This window comes from Perca fluviatilis, chromosome 13, assembly GCF_010015445.1.
Source record: "Perca fluviatilis chromosome 13, GENO_Pfluv_1.0, whole genome shotgun sequence".
Lineage (NCBI taxonomy): Eukaryota > Metazoa > Chordata > Actinopteri > Perciformes > Percidae > Perca > Perca fluviatilis.
The window spans coordinates 7,458,800-7,480,571 of NC_053124.1; the positions used below are offsets into that span (position 1 = coordinate 7,458,800).

Genomic DNA, 21,772 nt, shown 5'->3' on the forward strand with positions numbered 1-21,772 from the left:
GACAGATTCTAGGCATATCATTCCATTCATACCTGAAGCTCGCTGCCGCCTGAAGACATCTGTCACGGGTATTTTCAAAGGAGCCATGACAAGCAATCACAGCAGCCAGGAGTAAACACACACTGCCAAAAGATTTGCCACGTCTCTAAAGAGACTCTTGAGTCGTTATAATTGCATCAACAAAGCACCTAACAAATCCCCCCCCCCATCCCCTCCCAATCACTCTCACGATTTGCTTCCAACATACTGCAGTAATTTGAGATGTGTCAATATCCATATGGTCAAATATTGATTTCAGTCAGTGATCGCGTCACAGATTTGCTTTAATAGGCTGTAGAAGGAGTCTTGGATCACAGCACATTGCACTTCTAGCAGTAAAGGTCCATACGCAGCGTATAGAATATGCTATTATTTAAGTAAATAATGGGGATTTTTAGAGTTTTTTTGTGTGTATCAACCGAGCATATGAGCCTAGTTAATGTATTGCATTGTTTTTGAATTCAGTTTTTTTTTACATTTTTTATTAAAGGTCCCATGACATGGTGCTCTTTGGATGCTTTTATATAGGCCTTAGTGGTCCCCTAATACTGTATCTGAAGTCTCTTTTATATAGACCTTAGTGGTCCCCTAATACTGTATCTGAAGTCTCTTTTATATAGACCTTAGTGGTCCCCTAATACTGTATCTGAAGTCTCTTTTATATAGACCTTAGTGGTCCCCTAATACTGTATCTGAAGTCTCTTTTATAAAGACCTTAGTGGTCCCCTAATACTGTATCTGAAGTCTCTTTTATATAGACCTTAGTGGTCCCCTAATACTGTATCTGAAGTCTCTTTTATATAGACCTTAGTGGTCCCCTAATACTGTATCTGAAGTCTCTTTTATATAGACCTTAGTGGTCCCCTAATACTGTATCTGAAGTCTCTTTTATATAGGCCTTAGTGGTCCCCTAATACTGTATCTGAAGTCTCTTTTATATAGGCCTTAGTGGTCCCCTAATACTGTATCTGAAGTCTCTTTTATAAAGACCTTAGTGGTCCCCTAATACTGTATCTGAAGTCTCTTTTATATAGGCCTTAGTGGTCCCCTAATACTGTATCTGAAGTCTCTTTTATATAGACCTTAGTGGTCCCCTAATACTGTATCTGAAGTCTCTTTTATATAGACCTTAGTGGTCCCCTAATACTGTATCTGAAGTCTCTTTCCCGAAATCTGAGCTTTAATTTTCTCTAAGGCAGAGCAGGATACCCAGGGCTTGTTTACACCTATCACCATTTCTAACCACTGGGGGACCATAGGCAGGCTGGGGGAACTCATATTAATGTTAAAAAAACCTCATGAAGTGAAAGTTCCATGCCATCAAGTCCTTGTTTCATCTTGTACTTCAGCTGGCTCCTCTTTCTACGCTCAGGGCATGGCGCCCTCATGTGGTCACAGCAGCACAGGACAGCTGCTGTACTACAGTGTTTCCATACATCACAACAATGTTCCACTTCAGTTAGGTAGGATTAGGGTAGTCTATATCCACTGCGTTCCACTTCCGGGATTCCTCCGGTGCCACAGGAAATTCCACCAGATTCATGCCGATGTCCGTTTCCTTCTGTTTTCTTTGTGTTGGAATTTTTATCTCTGGTGGATTTACGGTTAACTGCTCCTCAGACCTCTGCAGGGTAAATCCAGACAGCTAGCTAGACTATCTGTCCAATCTGAGCTTTCTGTTGTGTGACTAAAACAACCTTTGAGCGTACACATGTTCCACCAAAACAAGTTCCTTCCCGAGGCTATTTTGCAGCGCCACCGTGGCTTAACACCCCATGACGATTGTGATTGGTTTAAAGAAATAAACCAGAGCACATTTTTCTCCCATCCCAGGATGCAATGTGGACTAGCCAGACCCTCCTGTGCAGCGCTGTGGAGGAGCGAGACTAGGATTAGGGCCACGTGTGATAAACGTATTTGAGTTCCGAGTTTAAAGTCCGAATTCTGAGATAAAAAAAAAGTAAAATTCATTTTTCAAGTGGCCCTAATCCTCTTCTATAGTAAATACACTTAATGTGAGCTACAAGTAGAAGATGCGACAACATAATTGAACCAAACTGCCACCATACAGTATTATAAGGACTCAAGCTTCAAAAACAGTGGGTCCTACATTTCCCATGAGGCAACTTGATAGCATATTTTGTTAGAACCTTGCTGGCTGGTAAATGTCCACATCTTTAGTCTCCATGACCAGGCAGACAAAAATAACCCCGATGACATCATTATGAAGACTGTTCATATGGGCACCACAACATTGACAAAGTGCCGTCAAATATTTTCAGTCAAGTCAATTCAGTAAATGTAAGATAAATAATTACAATAAATAAATATATTAAATAACGAAAAAAAAAAAAAAATCTTAAAAAAATCATTGTTAAATGCATGTCTTTAATTGTAAGATGTTATGCAACAGACTTGCCACTGATTAATTTGGATACATTTCATTGTGAGCTCACTAAAAAAAACCTTTAGATGTGGAATTGTTATATAAACCATTTACATTATATTTGCTAAAAACAGCAAATATATTTGAGTTAGACCTATAGCATACCTATATACCTATAGCATAGTATTTGATTCATGGATTACCAATAGTAAAATATAGTGGTATTTGTATGTACAACAGCTTCCTGTGATTAAGTATTCTTGAAGAAGTGGAACATTTGAGCATATGGTCATATACCATATGTACCAGTTATCAGTGGCACACTGTACACGTGTGTCTCTCTTGTTTGATGAACTGTTAATACAAAGCAGTTCTTGGTGGACTTGACCCGTTTCTAAGAGTTAGTGACATTTCTGGGTTAAGAATGAACCTGTGCATAGACTGGAATCCCCGTCTTGGCACATGAAACGCGAACAGTTACTTTTGCCTCAGTTCTGCAAATAATTGTGACATCGTGTGTGATGCCATCTTGTTATCCCCTTTGACAAAAACCTTTCTGGTTTCAAAGCAACAGCACTAAACCTGTCGCTGGTTCTGGTTTAGTCATTTCCCCACCCACCACAGGCTACAGCCCTGCTTTTAAAAACCAAATTTAAACCCAGCATTTGAATATTGATGGAACATTTGAAACCTGGGGGCTATTGGACAAAAGCTGAATTTATAAATCCAGGATAAGAGATAAAGCCAGGCTTGACCTGGTCTAATCTGTGCAGCCTGGCTTGGCGGTGTTCCCCAAAGGCCGAGCCGGGCTGAGGAGGAGAGACTAGGCCGAGCCGGGCCGACTAGACAGAGGAGAGCGGGCGGGCGATCGGGCCGGCAGACTAGACAGCGCGGGCCGGGCGGAGGAGAGACTAGGCCGAGCCGGGCAGACTAGACAGAGGGCCGAGGGGAGACTAGGCCGGAACCCAGGCCGAGGAGGAGAGACTAGGCGCGAGCCAGGCCGAGGAGAGACTGAGGGCCCGGGCGGGCAGACTGAACGGGCCGGGCGAGGAGACTAGGCGGCGAGCCAGGCCGAGGAGGAGAGACTAGGCCGAGCCGGGCTGACTAGACAGAGCCGGGCCGAGGAGGAGAGACTAGGCCGAGCCGGGCAGACTAGACAGAGCCAGGCCGAGGAGAGACTAGGCCGAGCCGGGCTGACTAGACAGAGCCGGGCCGAGGAGGAGAGACTAGGCCGAGCCGGGCAGACTAGACAGAGCCGGGCCGAGGAGAGACTAGGCCGAGCCAGGCCGAGGAGGAGAGACTAGGCCGAGCAGGAGAGACTAGGCCGAGACTAGGCCGAGCCAGGCCGAGGAGGAGAGACTAGGCTGAGGAGGAGAGACTAGGCCGAGCCAGGCCGAGCCAGGCTGAAGTAATTTGGATAGATGCGCGTTCACGGCATTCCACAGACCGCGAGGTCAATCACAGATTTACTGATGCTAAAATGGAGAACACGCGTCGGTTTACACAGAGTGAGCAGCAGCTTCTTGTGGAAGTATGATAACCTGAAACATTTGTAAAAAATAAACACGGAATGAAACGGCGAGAGAAAGCGTGGGAGATGATCACTGACCGACTGAAAGCATAAGCAGCCTAAAAATATACATTTCCTGACCAATGCTCTGAATTTAATCATAATCATACAAGGAGTTAGGCCAATTATTTGCACAAATGAACAGCTGTACCCTTGCCTTAAAAGGTGAGCAGAAGCCTAATGTTACTCAGGAAATGTACCATGAAGATCCATTACAACCACTAATCCACAATGCTAGAATAGGCCTATGATGCGTAAATATCTTTCACTCGCTCTCTCATGGGCTAAAATATTAATTACCTAATAAGTAACATTAAAACGTCCACTGCTCGCTTTTCAGGCAAAGTGTACAACTGTTCGTTTGTTGACAGACTTCTTGAATAGTTTCATTTAAGAGCAGTAGTTCGTAAACGTATATATTAAGATCTAGTTTGTTTTTTTTGTTTTTTTAAAACAGAGGCAGTTTCCTTCTTTACATATATGCTTTGCTTCATCATATACATACACACAGAGACAGAGACTCTCTGAAAACTGAAGATAAGTGATTAACTCAATGCACACTATAAACATGACCATAACAGTATTCAGTTATTCCCCCCCCCCCCCAATATAATAAAAGGTCAAAACCCATTGGCTTGTCCTCTCCCAGTTTAATGAACGTACTGTAGCCTCAACTAGAAAGTTACTGGTCCAGTAAACTCAGACTATAATTAGGGAAGATTTTACAATAAGAATAAGTTTAATAATTGTACAATCCTCCCAAATTATAGTCCCAGTTTACTGGAGAGAACATAAATTGTGTGCTACACAAAGACCCGTGTTCCATTGTTAGAACCACTAACACGTGGACAGCACTTCATCCTTCGTCACGAACTTCAGCCTGTTCAACTGCCCTGATATAGTCAAACTTCAAACAATATGAACAGCAGTCTTCATACAGCAATATAACTAACAATAATTAATGATCACAATATTAAAAACAACAGTGTTTAACTTAACAGCAATATACCGGTTGTATTTTACTGCAGGCCAGGGAGGTAAAGTGTGCGAGTGAACAGACAAGGCTCCAGGATTAAAGAAATGCTGGTCCAGAGCAGGCTATAGCTGCACAGAATAAAGCTCCATGGGAACTTAGGTGCCTCTGCTTTTGTACAACAAAATAAAGACTAAATTCATCCAGGATAACTGGAATAGCCCGGCTTAATCCCCTAGTCTGGTTTTGTGCAATAGCCCCCTGGGAGCTCCGAAATTCTGTTCAAAGCTGTAAATTGTTTGCAACACTTCCTTTCACACACTAGATGGCACCAAGCCTACATCAATATGCACACATGCTGTGGCTTTTACCAGTACCACCGTTAGTTGAAGAAGTCAAGACAAAAACAGGTTATAAATGTAGAAGTTTTATTTAAAAAAATATATAATAATAATAATAATAATAATAATAATAATAATAATAATAATAATAATAATCCCAGGACACCTGCTGCACCTATGGAGAAGAAGATGCTTTAGAAACCAGGTTTAAGCATTTAGAGCAAGGAATAATCCAGCAGGCTACTCACCTGCTGCTACAGCACATGCTTTAATCCCAGAGGAGGCTGGACCCTGATCCACCTGCTCACATGAGGACCACTGGGGACCCAGGGCTGGGAAGATGCAGACTGCTGTTGGGGATCCAAGTAGCTCTGCAGAGCCGCAGTACGCTGGGGAGCCAGGTAGGCCTGCGGGGCTGCCGGACGCTGGGGAGCCACGTAGCTCTGGGCCTGGGGGGCCGCCACGTAGCTCTGCGGGGTCAAGTCACGTTCTTTCAGCCGTCTAATAGCAAAGCCGCCGAATTGATAAGGGATGTTGTGGATTCTGGTTGGGGCATAGTGCTGACTCGCGGGGGCCTTTACACCGTGTGGCAGGAAGGCAGCGGGGGCGCCGGGTTTGGACATTTCATTGCTTGCGACCACGTTGGAAACAGAAAACCGGTCGCCTTGGTTTGGTATTGCGGCCTCATTCTGGAAGTTCAGTCTAGTAATCTTATTATTTGGGACGGACGAGAAAGGCTTAGAGGTTTTAGAGCCACGATGTGGGGACACTCTTTTACCAAGGCCGCTGGCGGAGGTTTTCGTCCTGAAAAGACTTCTGGGCCGCGTATGAACATCTGTGCCAAACAGGCGGGAAGACCTAGTCGCAGCAGCTTTCTGTGCCGTTGAACGCTGGGACGCCAATTCGGCGTCGCTTTCCCTAGAAGGACTACCCTGCTGAATTGGCTTCTTGCTGCGCGGAGGTTGGTTGTGCCTACTCGCAGTACTTCCACTAGCAACAGAAGCAAAATGGAAGCCAAACGGCCGCTTTGGCACGTTTACCCGAGGAGTCCTAGGCGTCAGCCAGTTGGGGTTTGACGCCGAGCCGCCCTGCAGCGCCCCGACTGCAGCACGGCCACTCCCAGGCTCTACGTAGCCACTACTGGAAAGTCCCCGGCTAGAACCGCCGCCAACTAAAGGCCCCGCGTTGCGGCTACCGCCCCAGGCCGAGCGTGGAAAAAGGAAAGCCGGTCCAGGTCGATTCTGGGGGTAGCTGCCACCGACGCCACGATCCTGTTGCGCCAAGCCAACGTCGCTGTCCCGTCTGGGATCCGCAAAGAAACGGACGGCGCCACATTTTGTTTCCGGCTCACCTCGTGTCGCCCGCAAACACCGTACATGCTCTGCTTGAACTAAGCAAATCAGCAAGAACCTGCCCGAAAAAAAAACACAAGACATGAGGGTCAGAAGAAACGGGACAGCTAACAGCAAGTCAACACGTACCGAGAATAGCTGCAACCACTCACCCCAAACAAGCGCCACGAGCCATCTCTGTGTTCTAAGGGGCGTGCGGCCTAGTCACAGCAACAACAGCCCCAACTGCCCTGAAGCGACTTGCTCTGCAGATACAGGCACACAGGTAGCGTTTATTGCAGCCTGCATCCAATCACTGCCCAACGAGCTGATTGTCTTCAGGTGCGTGCTGCTGCGGTGCTTTCAGGCGGACTGAGGAAAAAGAGCACTGTTGATTTTTCTTATTTCACGCCACCTCTGTGTTCACAAATCCTGCGTTTCTGTGCAAAGAACCAGTGGGGGATGCTACTTTCTACTTCAAGTAGTATTGTACTTTTTTAGCCCAAGTTACTAGTTACTTTACAAAGATGTTTTGCATACAAAAAACACGTAGTAGTTAATTATTTGGGTAGTTTCATTCCTAATTAAAGAATATAACGGCCCACAAGTCCAGCTGAAATGGTCAGCTGATGAAACGGAACTGTTTGGATTCGTTTCCATTTTTTAAAAGGTGAGGATTGTTTTTTGAATTGAGTACTTTTAAGTACTTGACATTATCCTGATGATACTTACATGCTTTTACTTAAGTAACATTTTCAATGCAGTACTTTGACTTGTAACAGAGTCTTTTTTTACAGTGTGGTATTAGTGCTTTTATTTAAGTAAAGGATCTGAATACTTGACTGTAGGGTCAAATAAACCCCCCACACACACACACACACGCATAGTAACAGTTAACAGCTTCTGCCTTCTTTGTTGCACTGAGATTTCTCCTCTCAGCATCAGGCCTAACCTTGAGAAAGATCATGCCGTCCACGATGGCCTTGTTAACATTATTAATGATGACTCCTGCACCCCCACCCCCCTCCCTGAATAGACCCAGGCGGCGTACTGCCTTGATGATGCACTCGACCCTAACTGTGACAAACAACGCATCAGGATCAGCGTGCTTCCACCTTCTGTTTGCAGAATATAAATCACGTGCCAACACCACAATCTCCACATCAGTGGTGCAATGTAACTAAGTACATTTACTCCAGTACTGTATTTAAGTACAAATGTTGAGCTACTTGTACTTTACTTGAGTCTTTTCTTTTAATGCCACTTTCTACTTGTACTCCGCTACATTTCAGAGAGAAATATTGTCCTTTTTACTCCACTACATTCATCTGTTACAGCTTTAGTTACTTTACACATTTAGATTTCTGCACACAAAACACATGTAGTTTATAAAATATGATGTTTGATTATAAATTAAACTACCCAGCAATATAACGGCCTACAAGTCCAGCTGACATGATCAGACCATTAAACACACAGCTGTTTGGATCCTTTACACTTTCTAAAAGGTGAGGATTTTTCTGCATTGAGTCCTTTTACTTTCAATACATTATCCTGATGATACTGTCATACTTTTACTTAAGTAACATTTTCAACGCAGGACTTGTACTTGTAACAGAGTATTTTTACAGTGTGGATACTTTTACTTAAGTAAAGGTTAACCCTTGTGTTGTCTTCCCGTCCACCGTGCAACTGCGACTCTTTTTTAACATTCTGATATTTTTTTTTCTTCTCCAAATGCTATAAAATTGAATAAAACACCCAAATTCAATCAAAGTAGTGAACTGATCATTCATTTTACTTGTGAAGAGCGTTGTAGGGAACCATCCACCTTACTTTTCTTTTTTTGACAATTTCGTTGAAAAAACAAATTTCTGACGTAAAAACCTTTGGAAATGGTAAAGAATCGAAATACTTTGTCCACCACTGCTCCACATCGTGCATTCCACTTTCATTTGAATTCTGTTTCTCAAATGTAACCGTGAGAAATGATAAGCAGAGTGCATGGTGTCCTGCTCGAGTGTGCTGTCATCAGCTCCCTGTGTCTGTTTGACTGATCTGTGAGCATGTGGGACGCTCCACATGAAAATGACCCCTTACACTGTCAGTGTAAGTGACACACTCACACACACACACACACACACACACACACTGAGGACACACTCCCTGGTAGTCTGGCAGGTGTGAATCTTCATCCCAGCCTGAGCTTGGTCAATAGTGTTCATTAGTGACACTCCCCTGCAGCCAAAAGAAGCATGATGCAAGCTCAGTGAATCTGTCACTCTGTCCTACTTTCCCCAAGTACTGGATATGCCTTCATGGGGTGCACTTTCTTAAAGCCACATTTATTGAAAATGTAGGCCTACAATCTTATTTTTGCGTCTTTTTAGGCGCTTGAGTGTTTGACATTCACACGGGCATCCTGTCTGCGCCACAAAGCGGCGATAGCAAATTTCCTCCTCTCGGACCTTTTGGAAGGAGTGACACCTCGCATGCGATGACCAGATGAGTGTGGTGGCTTAGATCAAAAGACACAATTTCCTGTCAGAGGAAATAGCGCAGAGGATTCTTTCTTTCAGGGAACAGTTTCCTCCTTTCTGAATTCTTTCCATTACGCTTATCGACCATGCATACGAGCAAGGAAGTCAAAGCAAGTGAAAGTCCTCCATCGGAATCAGCAAAAAGATTCCTGATGACACAGGAACGGACACCGTAATATCACAGGGTAAGATAAACGGCAAATGAGATCTATTCATCAAAGTAAGTGCAAGTGCACATTTTCTGCCTAAATGTTGATCCCCAGAGTGCTGCTCTAACAACAGGCATTCACTGTTGGATCTGCACGGACCCCTGACCCCGTGGACAAGAGGAAGACTCGCTCATTTCAGGAGCCTCTCTCCTGTAAAGGTTACACTGTGTCAGGTTCCATGAGCTTCCTGCACGGTAAGATATTATTTGTAGCCAACAAAAAGGGACGCGCTGGACGAGAGTGCTGCATCGGCAGGGCCCGGGGACATTTGTCAGAAGGGTTATTAACACAGTTGGAGACCGTGTCTACACTAAGCCACCTGAATCTGAAAACACATCTTTTTCTCTCCGTTTTTGGCTTTCCGCCACCCGCACACCGGACACGGCATCAAGGACGCGGTCCGTCGCCTGTCATGTCCCCTTCGCGCGTGCCTCAGCGTCGTGGTTGTCTGCTAGAAGCTGTCATCAATTGACTTTTTATTTAGTAGTTTTAAGCCACATTTTTATGATCGTCGTTTTTTTAACCATATATTTTAACCGGATGAAGGGTTTTACTCAGAGAAACAAGCTGAGCCAACTTCTGCAGCGGCTCGGCTCTCAGACCCCCTGCCTGCGTTTCTTTTCTTTTACATCACTAGTACAGTGTCTGTTCCAAACTTGCCTGTTTGGAACTGCTTGGCCTGGGTTATTGCTGCTCGTAGCTTTCTCCACAGCCATTGCAGACTGATCTCATGAAGTGGCGTATGTATGACGCGCCAATTCGTATGCTATTTTTGGCGCGTTACCAAGACGCGTACTCTCTTTTTAGCGTGTTTATCAACGCCGTTTGGCCTCCGCTGACTTACCTTACCTTGCGATTGCGTGTGAATTCCCGTAGACTCCCGTAGGGAGTAGTATGAAAGGGCGAAAATACGCGTAGGGAGGTTGGTTGGGGGGGTGGATGGGTCAAACACAGGACTTGTCCCGTGTGTCACGTTTCCTTAACTCAACCGTCACTTTATCTTTTCCTAAACCCAACCCGTCCCATTATGGCACTCAAAATGCGTACAGATAACACTCCACTTGGCTCTAGAAATTGGCGTGTATGTTTACGTGATAACACGCCACTTGGCTTTAGAAATTGGCGTGTATGTTTACGTGATAACACGCCACTTGGCTTTAGAAAGTGGCGTGTATGTTATGTCCGCTGTATACAGTTTAGACATACGCGCGGATAGCTCAAAATGCGTACAGATAACACGCCACTTGGCTTAAGAAAGTGGGCGTGTATGTTTACGCGAAGTCATGATGTCATGTTGACCATTGTAACCCAAAATAACTTACAGAAGGCCCTCAAAGCAACCCAACAGTATACTACTGACTTACGGTGTACTTCTACTTCAGAGGAAAACAGTGTTCTACTACATTTACCTGACAGAGAAATGTTACTATGTCAGAGATTTAGATTTGAAAAAAACAAATTTACAGCTCACAGCAACTTAATACGGTACTACAATATAGTTTCTGCCTTTGTTTTAATATCTTGTGTCTGCAATTTTATTGAGTTTCCTCTTAGCGAAATGCTCTGAGTGAATTTAAGCTGGACTTTTATTGTGGAGGTAGAGAAGGAAGGAGCGATGCCAGCGTTTGTTTATTTCCCTCAACCTTTGTTGTGCGGTTGTTAAGTTTGTATTCACAGTTTATTGATATCCAATATCCAACGCTGTCCAAACTGCTCTTAATTCCAAACGCCAAGTTCATTGGGTACCCAGGAAGCCGAGTGTGAAGTAGATCCGAAGAACGGTTCTCAAGATATTTGAAAGACAACGGAGACACACACAGAGGGTCCTCGATTTATAGTTAGATGTTCTGGGGGCTTTTTCATTACAGAAGACATTTTTTTTTACGTAAAACTGCGTCATTCAGTGTTATCGGTTTAATAAAAAGTCGCCCATTTACACAGCCAGCATCCTGGTGAATAGTCCAATATTCACTCTTCCTCTTAGCTCTGTTTTGTTCTCCACCATCTCCTGATAAAAACATGTCTCTCTCCGTAGCAGCTAAATGCTCCGTTATGTCCACCAGCTAGCCGCTAACCAAAAAACAAAACCATCCGCCTGCTGTTGTCTCGAAACAACACAACGGCGAGAGCGGTGAGCGGGAACCAAACGGTAAAGCTCATGCTGGAAAAACCCCAAAAATAACGAGCTGAAAGATGCTGAAAAGCTCATTAAAGCTGAGGGGACCGTCCGTGTCAGGTGGTAATTGTTCGTGAGTTCATCACTATGAGCGACAAGTTTCCCTTTCCACATAGTTGTTCATATAAAAATATTGATGATAGCATCTGTGGGTGTAAAAGAATCGTTAATCTATATGAAAATTGGTTCCTGGAAAACTCCCCATAATCTTTTTTTTAGGGCAGTTCCCAAAGAACGACCTACCGCACCACCTCATCTGTTACAAAACAGGTTTCCCAGACTGGCATTATATCATTTTTGTTGTGAGGGACCTACATGATGGTGAGAGATTTATTCGAGATGTATTATTTTGTGTCATGTGGCAAGATGTAACAAGCCGTGCGGTTGGAATTGGATCACCCTGTGGGAGAGTGTCCTCTTCCAAGTTCAGCAGCATCATCTCCTCAAAGTCCTTACTGTACCGAGATGCTGGGAAATCAGAGAGAGACAGTCAGCAGATGGCGTCTCCTCTCCGGAAGAATCTACCCTTTGGCCTCCGAACCATTCCTCTCCCTCTGACCAATCAGGTGCCTCAGATCCCTGTTGGGTGCCCTGGGCTCCCTCCCGCTCCGGCATCTGGTCCAGCATTTGAAATAATGAAGGTAATAATAATGAGCTTAAGTCTCCGCCCTCCAGGAAGGCGAGAGGTCACACTACCTATGGAGAGTTCACACCCGACACATTCCACCAACAGCTCGAGGATCCATCATCAGAGAGGCTGCACTCTTCACTTTACAACTGAATGTTCTCAAGCTAAAGTTAGAGGATAATATCAGGTATTATTGTTGTAGTTTTGGTCACGATAAGAAGAAGAAGAAGAAGAAGAAGAAGAAGAAGAAGAAGAAGAAAAATGGATACTTTATAGATCCACAGGGAACACGCTGTTCCTCTGTCACACTCTGTTGATATATTACACATTACACACAGGCCCGAAATACATAAAGAGATGTCAGAGTGAGGGGGTCTGCCCATTTAAGGCACCCCGAGCAGTTGGGGGTTGGTGCCTTGCTCAAGGGCGCCTCAGCAGTTCCCAGGAGGTGAACTGGCACCTCTCCAGCTACCGGTCCACAGCCCGTACTTGGTCCGTACGGGGTTTCCTATTGGTTATGAACACAGTTCTCACCAAAGAAACTGCTGAGATCAGGACACATGGTTACATCACCACGGCAAAAACAGCGTAGCCAGATTATCGACACCCCTTTATCTGGAGGTAAAACTAAGAAGTGAGTACAGTATGGTAGGTCAAAGTAGAAGCGTTGCTCATGTTTCTTACTCCTTTTGACTTCTCTTTTTTTTGTGATGTTGCTGTTCCCAAATGTCAACGATAGGAGTGACGGCCAAAAATGCAAATATAAGTTGGCATAGTTCGGCGCAGCCTCCCGCTTGGCGCTCCAACTGCAGGTCGAAGCCGGCAGCGAAAGCGACCAACCGTGCCTGGCTACGATACACAGCGTTCGCGCTAATCAAACCAAACTGTAGTTGGTTCTGGGACCCGGTGCCTGATGTGAAAGCCCCCTAACTGACTGTCTGCCTGTTTAGTGCTGGCGATGTAGCGTACAGTGAGTTTATTAGAACTCTTTTGCTCCCTGCTGCGGCTAGAATCAAGGTTGATGAGAGCAGTGAGACTGGACCAAAACAAGAAGCTGAAAGACGTTGAAAAGTCTGTATAACTAAGGGGAAGTTGGCTGGTTCACATACAAATATTGATTACTGCAGCTTTAAAGGTCCAGTGTGTGGGAATTTCTCCCATCTAGCGTTGAGATCATATAATCGCAATCAACTCTCTCGCGCCACGCAGTTCAAAGTACGTATTACACAGTCCCTCCAGAAAAACGTGATTATGCGATCGCATAATTCAATGCATATATATAACTTTATTTACAGACTCAAGGTCCAGATATAAAAGTACACATAACATATTACAGACAGAAGGGTACACACAAACATAAAAACATACAGACATACTGTCTATCACATAGTACATAGAGGAAACATACAAAACATACATACCTACATACATATACAGACACAAAGATAGTTATACACAATACTTAAAACATATGCAAATGCCTGTGCCAGTGTTTCCAGAGTTTGGAAGTAAATATGGTATCACTAAGTGCAGGGTTAGTTAAGGCAGTTAAAATTGTATTCTTTGACTCTGTTAATCGGCACCTAAATTTGTACATAATCAGCCAAAGTCCGCATATTCATGCGGGGGCCGCATTTTTTCAAATACGCCGCACTTTCGGGGCATAAATTGCCGATTTCCGCGCGAAATATGCGGGGCTTGCATGATTTCATAATCCCCGCATTTTCGTTGCAAAAAAGTCCCATACATCTTAGCAGAAAGTTGAAAAATGTTGCGTAGCAGAAAGTTGAAAAATGTTGCGTAGCAGAAAGTTGAAAAATGTTGCATTTACTTCACACAAGAGCATCCATTTTCCCCTGTTGCCATGGGAACGTTATGAAGTAACGTAATTACACAACGTGAACATCATCGAAAAGCAGGGTGTTGGAGGAATCACTTTTTTTTTCACTTTTTCATCAAACCGCAGTTTTTGCAAGTTCCCGCAATTTCATTGACGAAAGGCGGAGCAGTATGTCCTGTATGTCCCTTACTGGCTAACGTATTTCAAGATGAATAAGATGAATATGGAGCGTCTACCCCAGTTCATGTGAATGCAAATGTAAAATTTCAAGCCAAAAGGAATACTTGGAATTGATGGTGGAGGTAAATATTCATGAAAAAGGACAAGTTTGTGAACGGGCAACACAGATTTTGATAATGAACAACTGAACATGTTACACACTGGACCTTTAATATTCTTATGAAATGTATTCTACTGTAAGTGGACTAACAAGGGGAAAACAACCACATCCAGCAATAAATGAAGTAAATCTGAACCATCGGGGGTCTACGGATTTTGACTCCAGTTTTTTCATCCGGACTATAGAACAGTGACCGCCCACTTTTTGAACGGCTCTGGTTCTGGAAGTGATTTTTCCCATTGAATTGCTCCACTGACGTTTCCTGAAATGCTTATATAAAGAGTATGGACTGCCTGGAACCAAGCCGACCAAGCTACCAGATGAATCGTGACCATAAGCACTTGATACGGCTCAAAAAACATTTTGAAAAACTGAAAGAAAAAAAAAGGCAAAACAAGACTGTGTACAGAAACGATCATAGACCTTAGTGGCAGCAGCTCGCTAGCCGCTCGCCGTTTCGTGGCTGCGGTAAACATTTGCATGGTAACAGGGAGCTCCACCAATCGGGAGACATTGCTCTTACAACTTGTGGGTAGTGCAGTACTTTTCCATGACGTCGCGAATAAAACACGTTTCTCTTAAAACAAGGTTGATTTTATACGGACTTTTGGACTTCTTCAAAATCTCGTAGCACGCGGTGAGTCTACATTGGATGGTTTAGACATTATGGCTAATAATCTAAATCCTTATGGAGAAAATGAATGGGATTTGTTTTTTTGCTTCCGGAACGACAATGTTCTATTTGCACGGCTATCTGCTGCATTCCAACCCGACTCATTGATGCATTAAGCAGGTGATGAAGTAGCGCAGGAGTTTTGAATATCTTGTCTTCTTTAAAACGGGCCAAGGCCATTTATTATCAACCAGCAACACTGGCCTTATTCCTTTTCTCTGAGAGGACCAGAGGAGAGCCTCTTAAATGAATCATAGCTGGGGTTATTCTTCTCGTATGCCTATGATGGCTTGATTATGTTTCGTTGCCATCGGAAAAAAATCATCTTCATACTTTGCTGTTCTCCCTTGAGGATCTTTGCAAGAACGTAAAGCAGAAAAGCGGTACCTCTTTGTTTAAATGTCAGCAGCTGGAGGGGCTCGTTCACAGTTTGAGAGAATGGGGCAGGATGGGGCACCGGGAAATATGTCTCTCTAATTGAAAGCTCCCTAACCTTATTCTCCTATAAACAACCACGGCAACAACAAAACAGAACTTCTGACGAGCCACATGGCTGGAGAGACCGGTTCGTGGGCAGCTGGAGGACAGCGGAGCCCACAACAAGGCTTCAGGACACTCTGCTCCGAGGCCCAGAGGAGGGGAAGTCGTGGGAGTCGGGATGGGGGGGGGGGGGCTATAAAGCCTGGCAGAGCCGTGCTGTCGCTCCGTTTACAGTTGTAGTCAATTTGGAGATCAATGGAGACACAGTCCTGAAGACTTCAGAGGGGAAGCTGCATTGTTGCGGTAGAGAGTTTTACACAGGACAGAACATTTGTTTCCCATTTTCCGCTGGTCTAAGGGAACCGTTGCGGTTCGGCACCAGGAGGTTTTTGTTTAAATGTCAAGAGCATAAAGAGTCCCATTCTGACATGTTAACCCATACATGTTGTACAAACTCTGTGGCAACTACAGTATACCCAAGCGGGACTGATAGATTATACAATTAAACGCAAATCAAATCCGTTTGCAAATTTTATTTATCATTGCACTAGTATGAATGTAAATCTTGCACTCAAATAAATGTAATAATTGCACAAGATCCAGTAAGTTTGCCCTTGAAAGACAGTCAACGTATTGCATGTGAAGGGCCACTGGCTGTTATGAGTTAAGTGTGCTTATGGCCCAGGGGAAAAAAACTGTTCTTAAAGTCCTCATATTATGCTCCTTTCCATGTTCATAATTGTATTTAGAGGTTGTACCAGAATAGGTTTATGTGGTTTAATTTTCTAAAAACACCAGATTTTGTTGTACTGCACATTGCTCCTTGAATTTCCCCTTCTATCTATCTATCTATCTATCTATCTATCTATCTATCTATCTATCTATCTATCTCCTCTTTTCACCCTGTGTTTTGAGCTCTCTGTTTTAGCTACAAAGTGAGGCATCACACTTCTGTTCCATCTTTGTTGGGAGTTGCACATGCTCTGTAGCTAGGTAAGGACTACTAGCCAGTCAGAAGCAGAGTATGAGGGCGTACCCTGCTAGCAGCTAGGTGAGCATTATAACGTGTGTTACAAAGTGACCAGGTTTGTCTCTGAAGTAAAGGCTGGACTAAAATAGAGCTGTTTGGAGCAGTTTGTGAACAGTGTTTTCTGTTGGAGATGGTAAGTCTCTTTGGGGGGGGGCTTTGGGCTTTTTTTTTCAAATGCATAATATGGGACGGTTTAGGATTGGTGGGATGTATGGACGAAGTACACACGGCGATACACTGGTAAGAGACAATGACGTTTAACCATGTATCAGCTAATTTAAATAGCTCACGTTACTGTATTGTGTGAACAGTTAACTTCATTTAATATTTTTTGTGGCATGTTCTTTTGCGGGGTGCAAATGTTCCACCAAAAAAATAGCAATTCAAATCCTCTCCGGATGTGTTTAATAGCAATTTATCAAACAACTGTTGAACAAGCAGAACATAAACTTAAATATGGTGATTTTACTCATGCGTCTGGCACTGGATAAGCGAGTTAAAGTGCATTGTTTTGACTTGGCAACCTGAACGTTTTGCTATGAAGCTAGCGCTAATGGGTTCTCAGTTTTAACGCCCAGAGGCTCTACTGGTAAAGATCCCTATTTTTATCTGATATTGGCATTTGCTTTCCTCACCTATCTCACTTCCTGTAGCTCACTTCCTTTCCACCTGTCACCCCTAATTACCAAGTGGGTAAGCGAGCGTCCACAAACTGTACCGCCGATGGAGCCATTTTGTTGCTAACAAGCCACCACCTCCTGTTAGCATCCCATTGACTGCCATTCATTTTGGCGCCACTTTGACAGCGAATAGCTTTACATCTGAAGTGTTTAAAGACTCGATTTGTCCATTGTTTATTTCTAAAGAAACACGACAATGTATAATGTATAGTTTTGACTTACATTAGCTGTTTAAGTTTAATTACTAATGTTAACTATCAGTTTAGTGATCAATAATTAGCCTGTGCCTATGTTATCTCCTTACATATACCTACGCTCTCCGTCTCTGTAAGATTGGGAATGATTGAGATTTCTCTTGGCACAGCTACCAGAAGACTTCACACTTTCAGACAGGTTGCTCACGTCACATCTACGTCTTTTCAAGCTCAGTTGGAGGCTGCTCAGTAACGCTCAGCCAGCACCGGAAAAGTGCTTCTAATATCCTTCACTGGTCTCCGTTGCAAGTCTACGGCGTCACTTTGTCCATTCATTTGACTGTCTATGCTAATTACCTGATTGAGCCCACCTGGCCACCACTCCCTCTCAGTCACTCCCTTCTCACCTAGGGCAGCTGGTAAGATGAGTTTTATGTTGCACTTTAATTCTTAATAACATGTCCAAGTTATTTACATGACAGCTTTATTTATCCTTATTTCTTGAAGATGGACATGTGAGAATATTGACTTCCTATTTTCTTTCAGATTCCCTAACCCATGTGTGTCTTTTTTGTTATCTTTTCATTCGCATCCCCATTTTGTGGAAAGAAATCTTTGTTAAAGGTCCAATGTGTGGGAATGTCTCCCATCTAGCGTTGAGATCACATATCGCAATCAACTCTCTCACACCCCGCAGTTCAAAGTACGTATTACAGCTACGGTAGCCTTCACGCTTTTATCTGATGATGCCGGTCTCTTGCTCTTTATCAATATCCTTTTTCTTTTTCTGGGCAAAGAAGAAGACTCCTGTTCCTGAAATTTGGATTTTGAATACGTGTGGTCCTCCATTGTTTCCTTCTTCAAACTGTCCCTTACCGGCTAACGTGTTTCAAGATGGCGCATGAATATGGAGCGTCTACCCCAGTTCATGCAAACGCAAATGTAAAATTTCAAGCCAATAGGAGTACTTGGAATTGATGGTGGTGGTAAATATTCATGAAAAAGGACAAGTTTGTGAACGGGCAACACAGATTTTGATAATGAACAACTAAACACGTTACACGCTGGACCTTTAAAGTTGTCTAAAGTCTTGTGGCTCATGCATTCTGACTGACGATGCCCCACGATGATAGAACTCAACCTCTGGAATTGAAGCCGTCCTCCTTAACAACCTCTCTCGGTAGTTTTAACGGTAGTATTTAATCTGGGGTTTTACCGTCCAGAGTCCGGCTGCCTGTCTTTGGCCTGTTTAGCTGCGTTAAAGTTGGTTTGTTTCCGCCAGAAAAACCAAAGAAGGGCCTCTCTAACAAAACCAGTTTTGTTAGTTGGGGTATCATGTACTTAAGTATAATAGAGATTTGTATATCAAGTAGTCAGAAATGACAGAAAATGCATAGATTTTTGTGAAATAGGGTAACAGAGGTTTTAATGGTATACGTGCAGTTTAGTGTCCCAAATTCCCCGTAACGTAACCCCATTTGTGCAGGTCCTATCCCCTGACCAATCGACTATCCTAACCTTTTATCACTCGAGGTCAAATGCCTAACCCCAACCAATCGAGCTGCTTCGTAGGGCGGGTACCGTCGTGTGTAGTCACCCAAATGATGTACAGATTTTTAGGCATTCTTATTATCTCACAGATGGGACGAGCAGTGGTGGAATGTAACTAAGTACATTTACTCAATTACTGTACACATAAGTACAGATTTTATGTACTTTTCTTTTCATGCCACTTTCTACTTCAACTCCACTACACTTGAGAGAGAAATATTGTACTTTTTACTCCACTACTTTAATCTGACAGCTTTAGTTACTTAATGAATTTCATAAAATATGTTTTATCATATTCACCCAACAAAATAACGGCCTACAGGTCCAGCTGAAATGATTAGCTGATTAAACACTTAGTTGACAGAACTTTTTGGAGTTTCTAAAATGTGAGGATTTTTCTGCATCGAGTATTTTAATACTTTAAAGTACATTTTCCTCATGATACTTAAGTAACATTTTCAGTGCAGGACTTTCTTCCACCACTGCTAACGCCCTTGGCCCTGTAGCTGGTTGAAAGTCTATCTGTTGGAGCTGAAGTGATATACTGTAATGAGCTAATTTTACTACCCACCCACCCAAATATTGTACTAATCTAATTGCTCAAAAATATGTGCTGCACCAACTGGAGAACACTAATGCATACTATCGATGCAAAAAACAAACAAACAAAAACTTAATTTTTTTTTTTTAATCTTTTTTGCTTATTACAATTTTGACAAAGTAAACTAAGGAGCTGCTTTAGCAAAATGTATGACTTTAAATAGTGACGTCAGAATACAGTTTTAACGAATACCATGATTCAGGTATGTGTGTACTGTGTACTGTGTGCTCCGTGTTAGCTCTAGCCTTTATGAAAGTGATAAATGGGGGGTCCAGTTGGCGTTAATGGGTGATAAATGGGGCGTCCAGTTGGCTTTAATGGGCAGTTGGGCCAGCTGTACCAACTCCTCCTTGTCTCCATCCTCTGGCAAACCCAATGATTCCCATTGATCACGTGAGCAGCAGAACAATGGGTACTACCCCGCTGGAACCCCTTCAGTGGTTTATTCCACACCTCTACCGACATGATGGATAGGCATACAGGAAGCTCACATCTCACATCACAAGTAAGCAGCAGTGGAACAAGTAGCCTATTCAGATCCTTTACCTAGTTAAAAGTACTGTTACAAGTCAAAGTCCTGCATTGAAAGTATTACTTAAGTAAAATTATGTAAGTATCATCAGGAAAATGTAATTAAAAGTAAAAAAAATATATATATATATATATATATATATATAACAGACTCAATGCAGAAAAATCCTCACATTTTAGAAACTGGAAACGATCCAAACAGTTGTGTGTTTAATGGTCTGATCATGTCAGCTGGACTTGTAGGCCGTTATATTGTTGGGCAGTTTAATTTATAATAAAACATCAGATTTTATATACTGTTTTGTGTGCAAAAAATCTTAATTTGTAAAGTAACTAAAGCTGTCAGATGAATGTAGTGGAGTAAAAAGGACAATATTTCTCTCTGAAATGTAGCGGAGTAGAGGTTGAAAGTGGCATGAAAAGAAAAAACTCAAGTAAAGTACAAGTAGCTCAACATTTGGACTTAAATACAGTACTGGAGTAAATGTACTTAGTTACATTGCACCACTGCAACTAAGTTCATTGTTAAAAGACGGAAAGGGAAGATAAGGGACGCTAGTTTGGTTTGAGAAGCGGTAAACCAAATGGAAAGCAGAATGTATCGGATGTCTGTGTGCGATGGTAAATGTAAATGATGACGTGTGTCACAGTCGAGAGGGAGACAGCTGTATTTGTCATAGCGTGCCGGTGGGGGGGGGGAGGGATGGGGTGTCACTTTGTCTCTGTCGTCATGCTGCTGACTGTTGTGGTCTCTTTTTAACATGTTCAATTCCTCACAGATGTGGTGTTTCACTTTTAAGGCATATTCCCTATCATGGCCATTAAAGCCATGTAATGGCGCCAAGATGTTCCCGGAGACAGGAGCTCTATGAAATGAAAAGCCTGCTGTGCTCCAGAGGGACATTCTCAACACTGGAGGAAAAGAAAAAAAAATAATAATGATTTCAATTTGTATTTAGCTTTTTTGCAATAGCAAAAAACCACATGGTGTACATACAGCAACATAAAGCTGGTTTTAAAACTGCTCCCTTGAAAGAAAACCTCAGTGGCATAACAAATGGCTTGTGGGAATACAAGACATAGCGAGTAAAGCTGAAATGAAGACGTGATCTTGAATCAGATGTGTGCAACAGTCTGAAAGACCACTGTAATTGCAGCAATTTTTTTTTTCTCTCTCGGTTTTTAACAAGCCTCTCTGCACTGGGAGTAATGGAGAACGCCTGCGTGTATTTGTAGGCTTCCTCTGTTTTCATTGCATTCCTGCTGAGACAATCTTACACAGCCATATAGCAAACAGACCATATATTTTTTCCAAACTCCATAAAAAGACAGAAAAAGGCACGGGTCCTAATCCACGCTTTAATGAGGGAAAGCGGAAGTAATGACACGCGGGGGATAATCTTTCTTCTCTCGGTTCCGCCAAGCGACACCAATAACCCGCGGCTGGCCTAATGCCCCGGGGCCGGGACACGCTGTGTAATAGAAAAGGACAACTTCTCCTGGGATCTTTCTCCCACAGGCAATTATTAAGAATGATGCCACTTTAACAATAGCTGGATGAGAGCGCTCAACTTTGTCATCGTGAGTGAATCCTATTATGCGGCGGCATAATGGCTGTCTGTGGAGACGGAGAGAGAACGGGTATCACAAGGCATCTCT

General features: G+C 43.2%; 1 protein-coding gene across 1 annotated transcript; it reads right to left on the reverse strand.

Moving 5' to 3' along the window:
• Nucleotides 1-5,379: 5,379 nt before the first annotated feature.
• On the reverse strand, nt 5,380-6,976 carry LOC120571127. The gene is made up of 3 exons (XM_039819824.1): nt 6,814-6,976; nt 5,558-6,719; nt 5,380-5,484 (listed from the first exon to the last, which is right to left on the reverse strand). Exons 1-2 carry the CDS (start codon nt 6,834-6,836, stop codon nt 5,564-5,566), a joined length of 1,179 nt encoding a protein of 392 aa, XP_039675758.1. The 5' UTR covers nt 6,837-6,976; the 3' UTR covers nt 5,380-5,484; nt 5,558-5,563.
• Between the last annotated feature and the right edge of the window lie 14,796 nt (nt 6,977-21,772).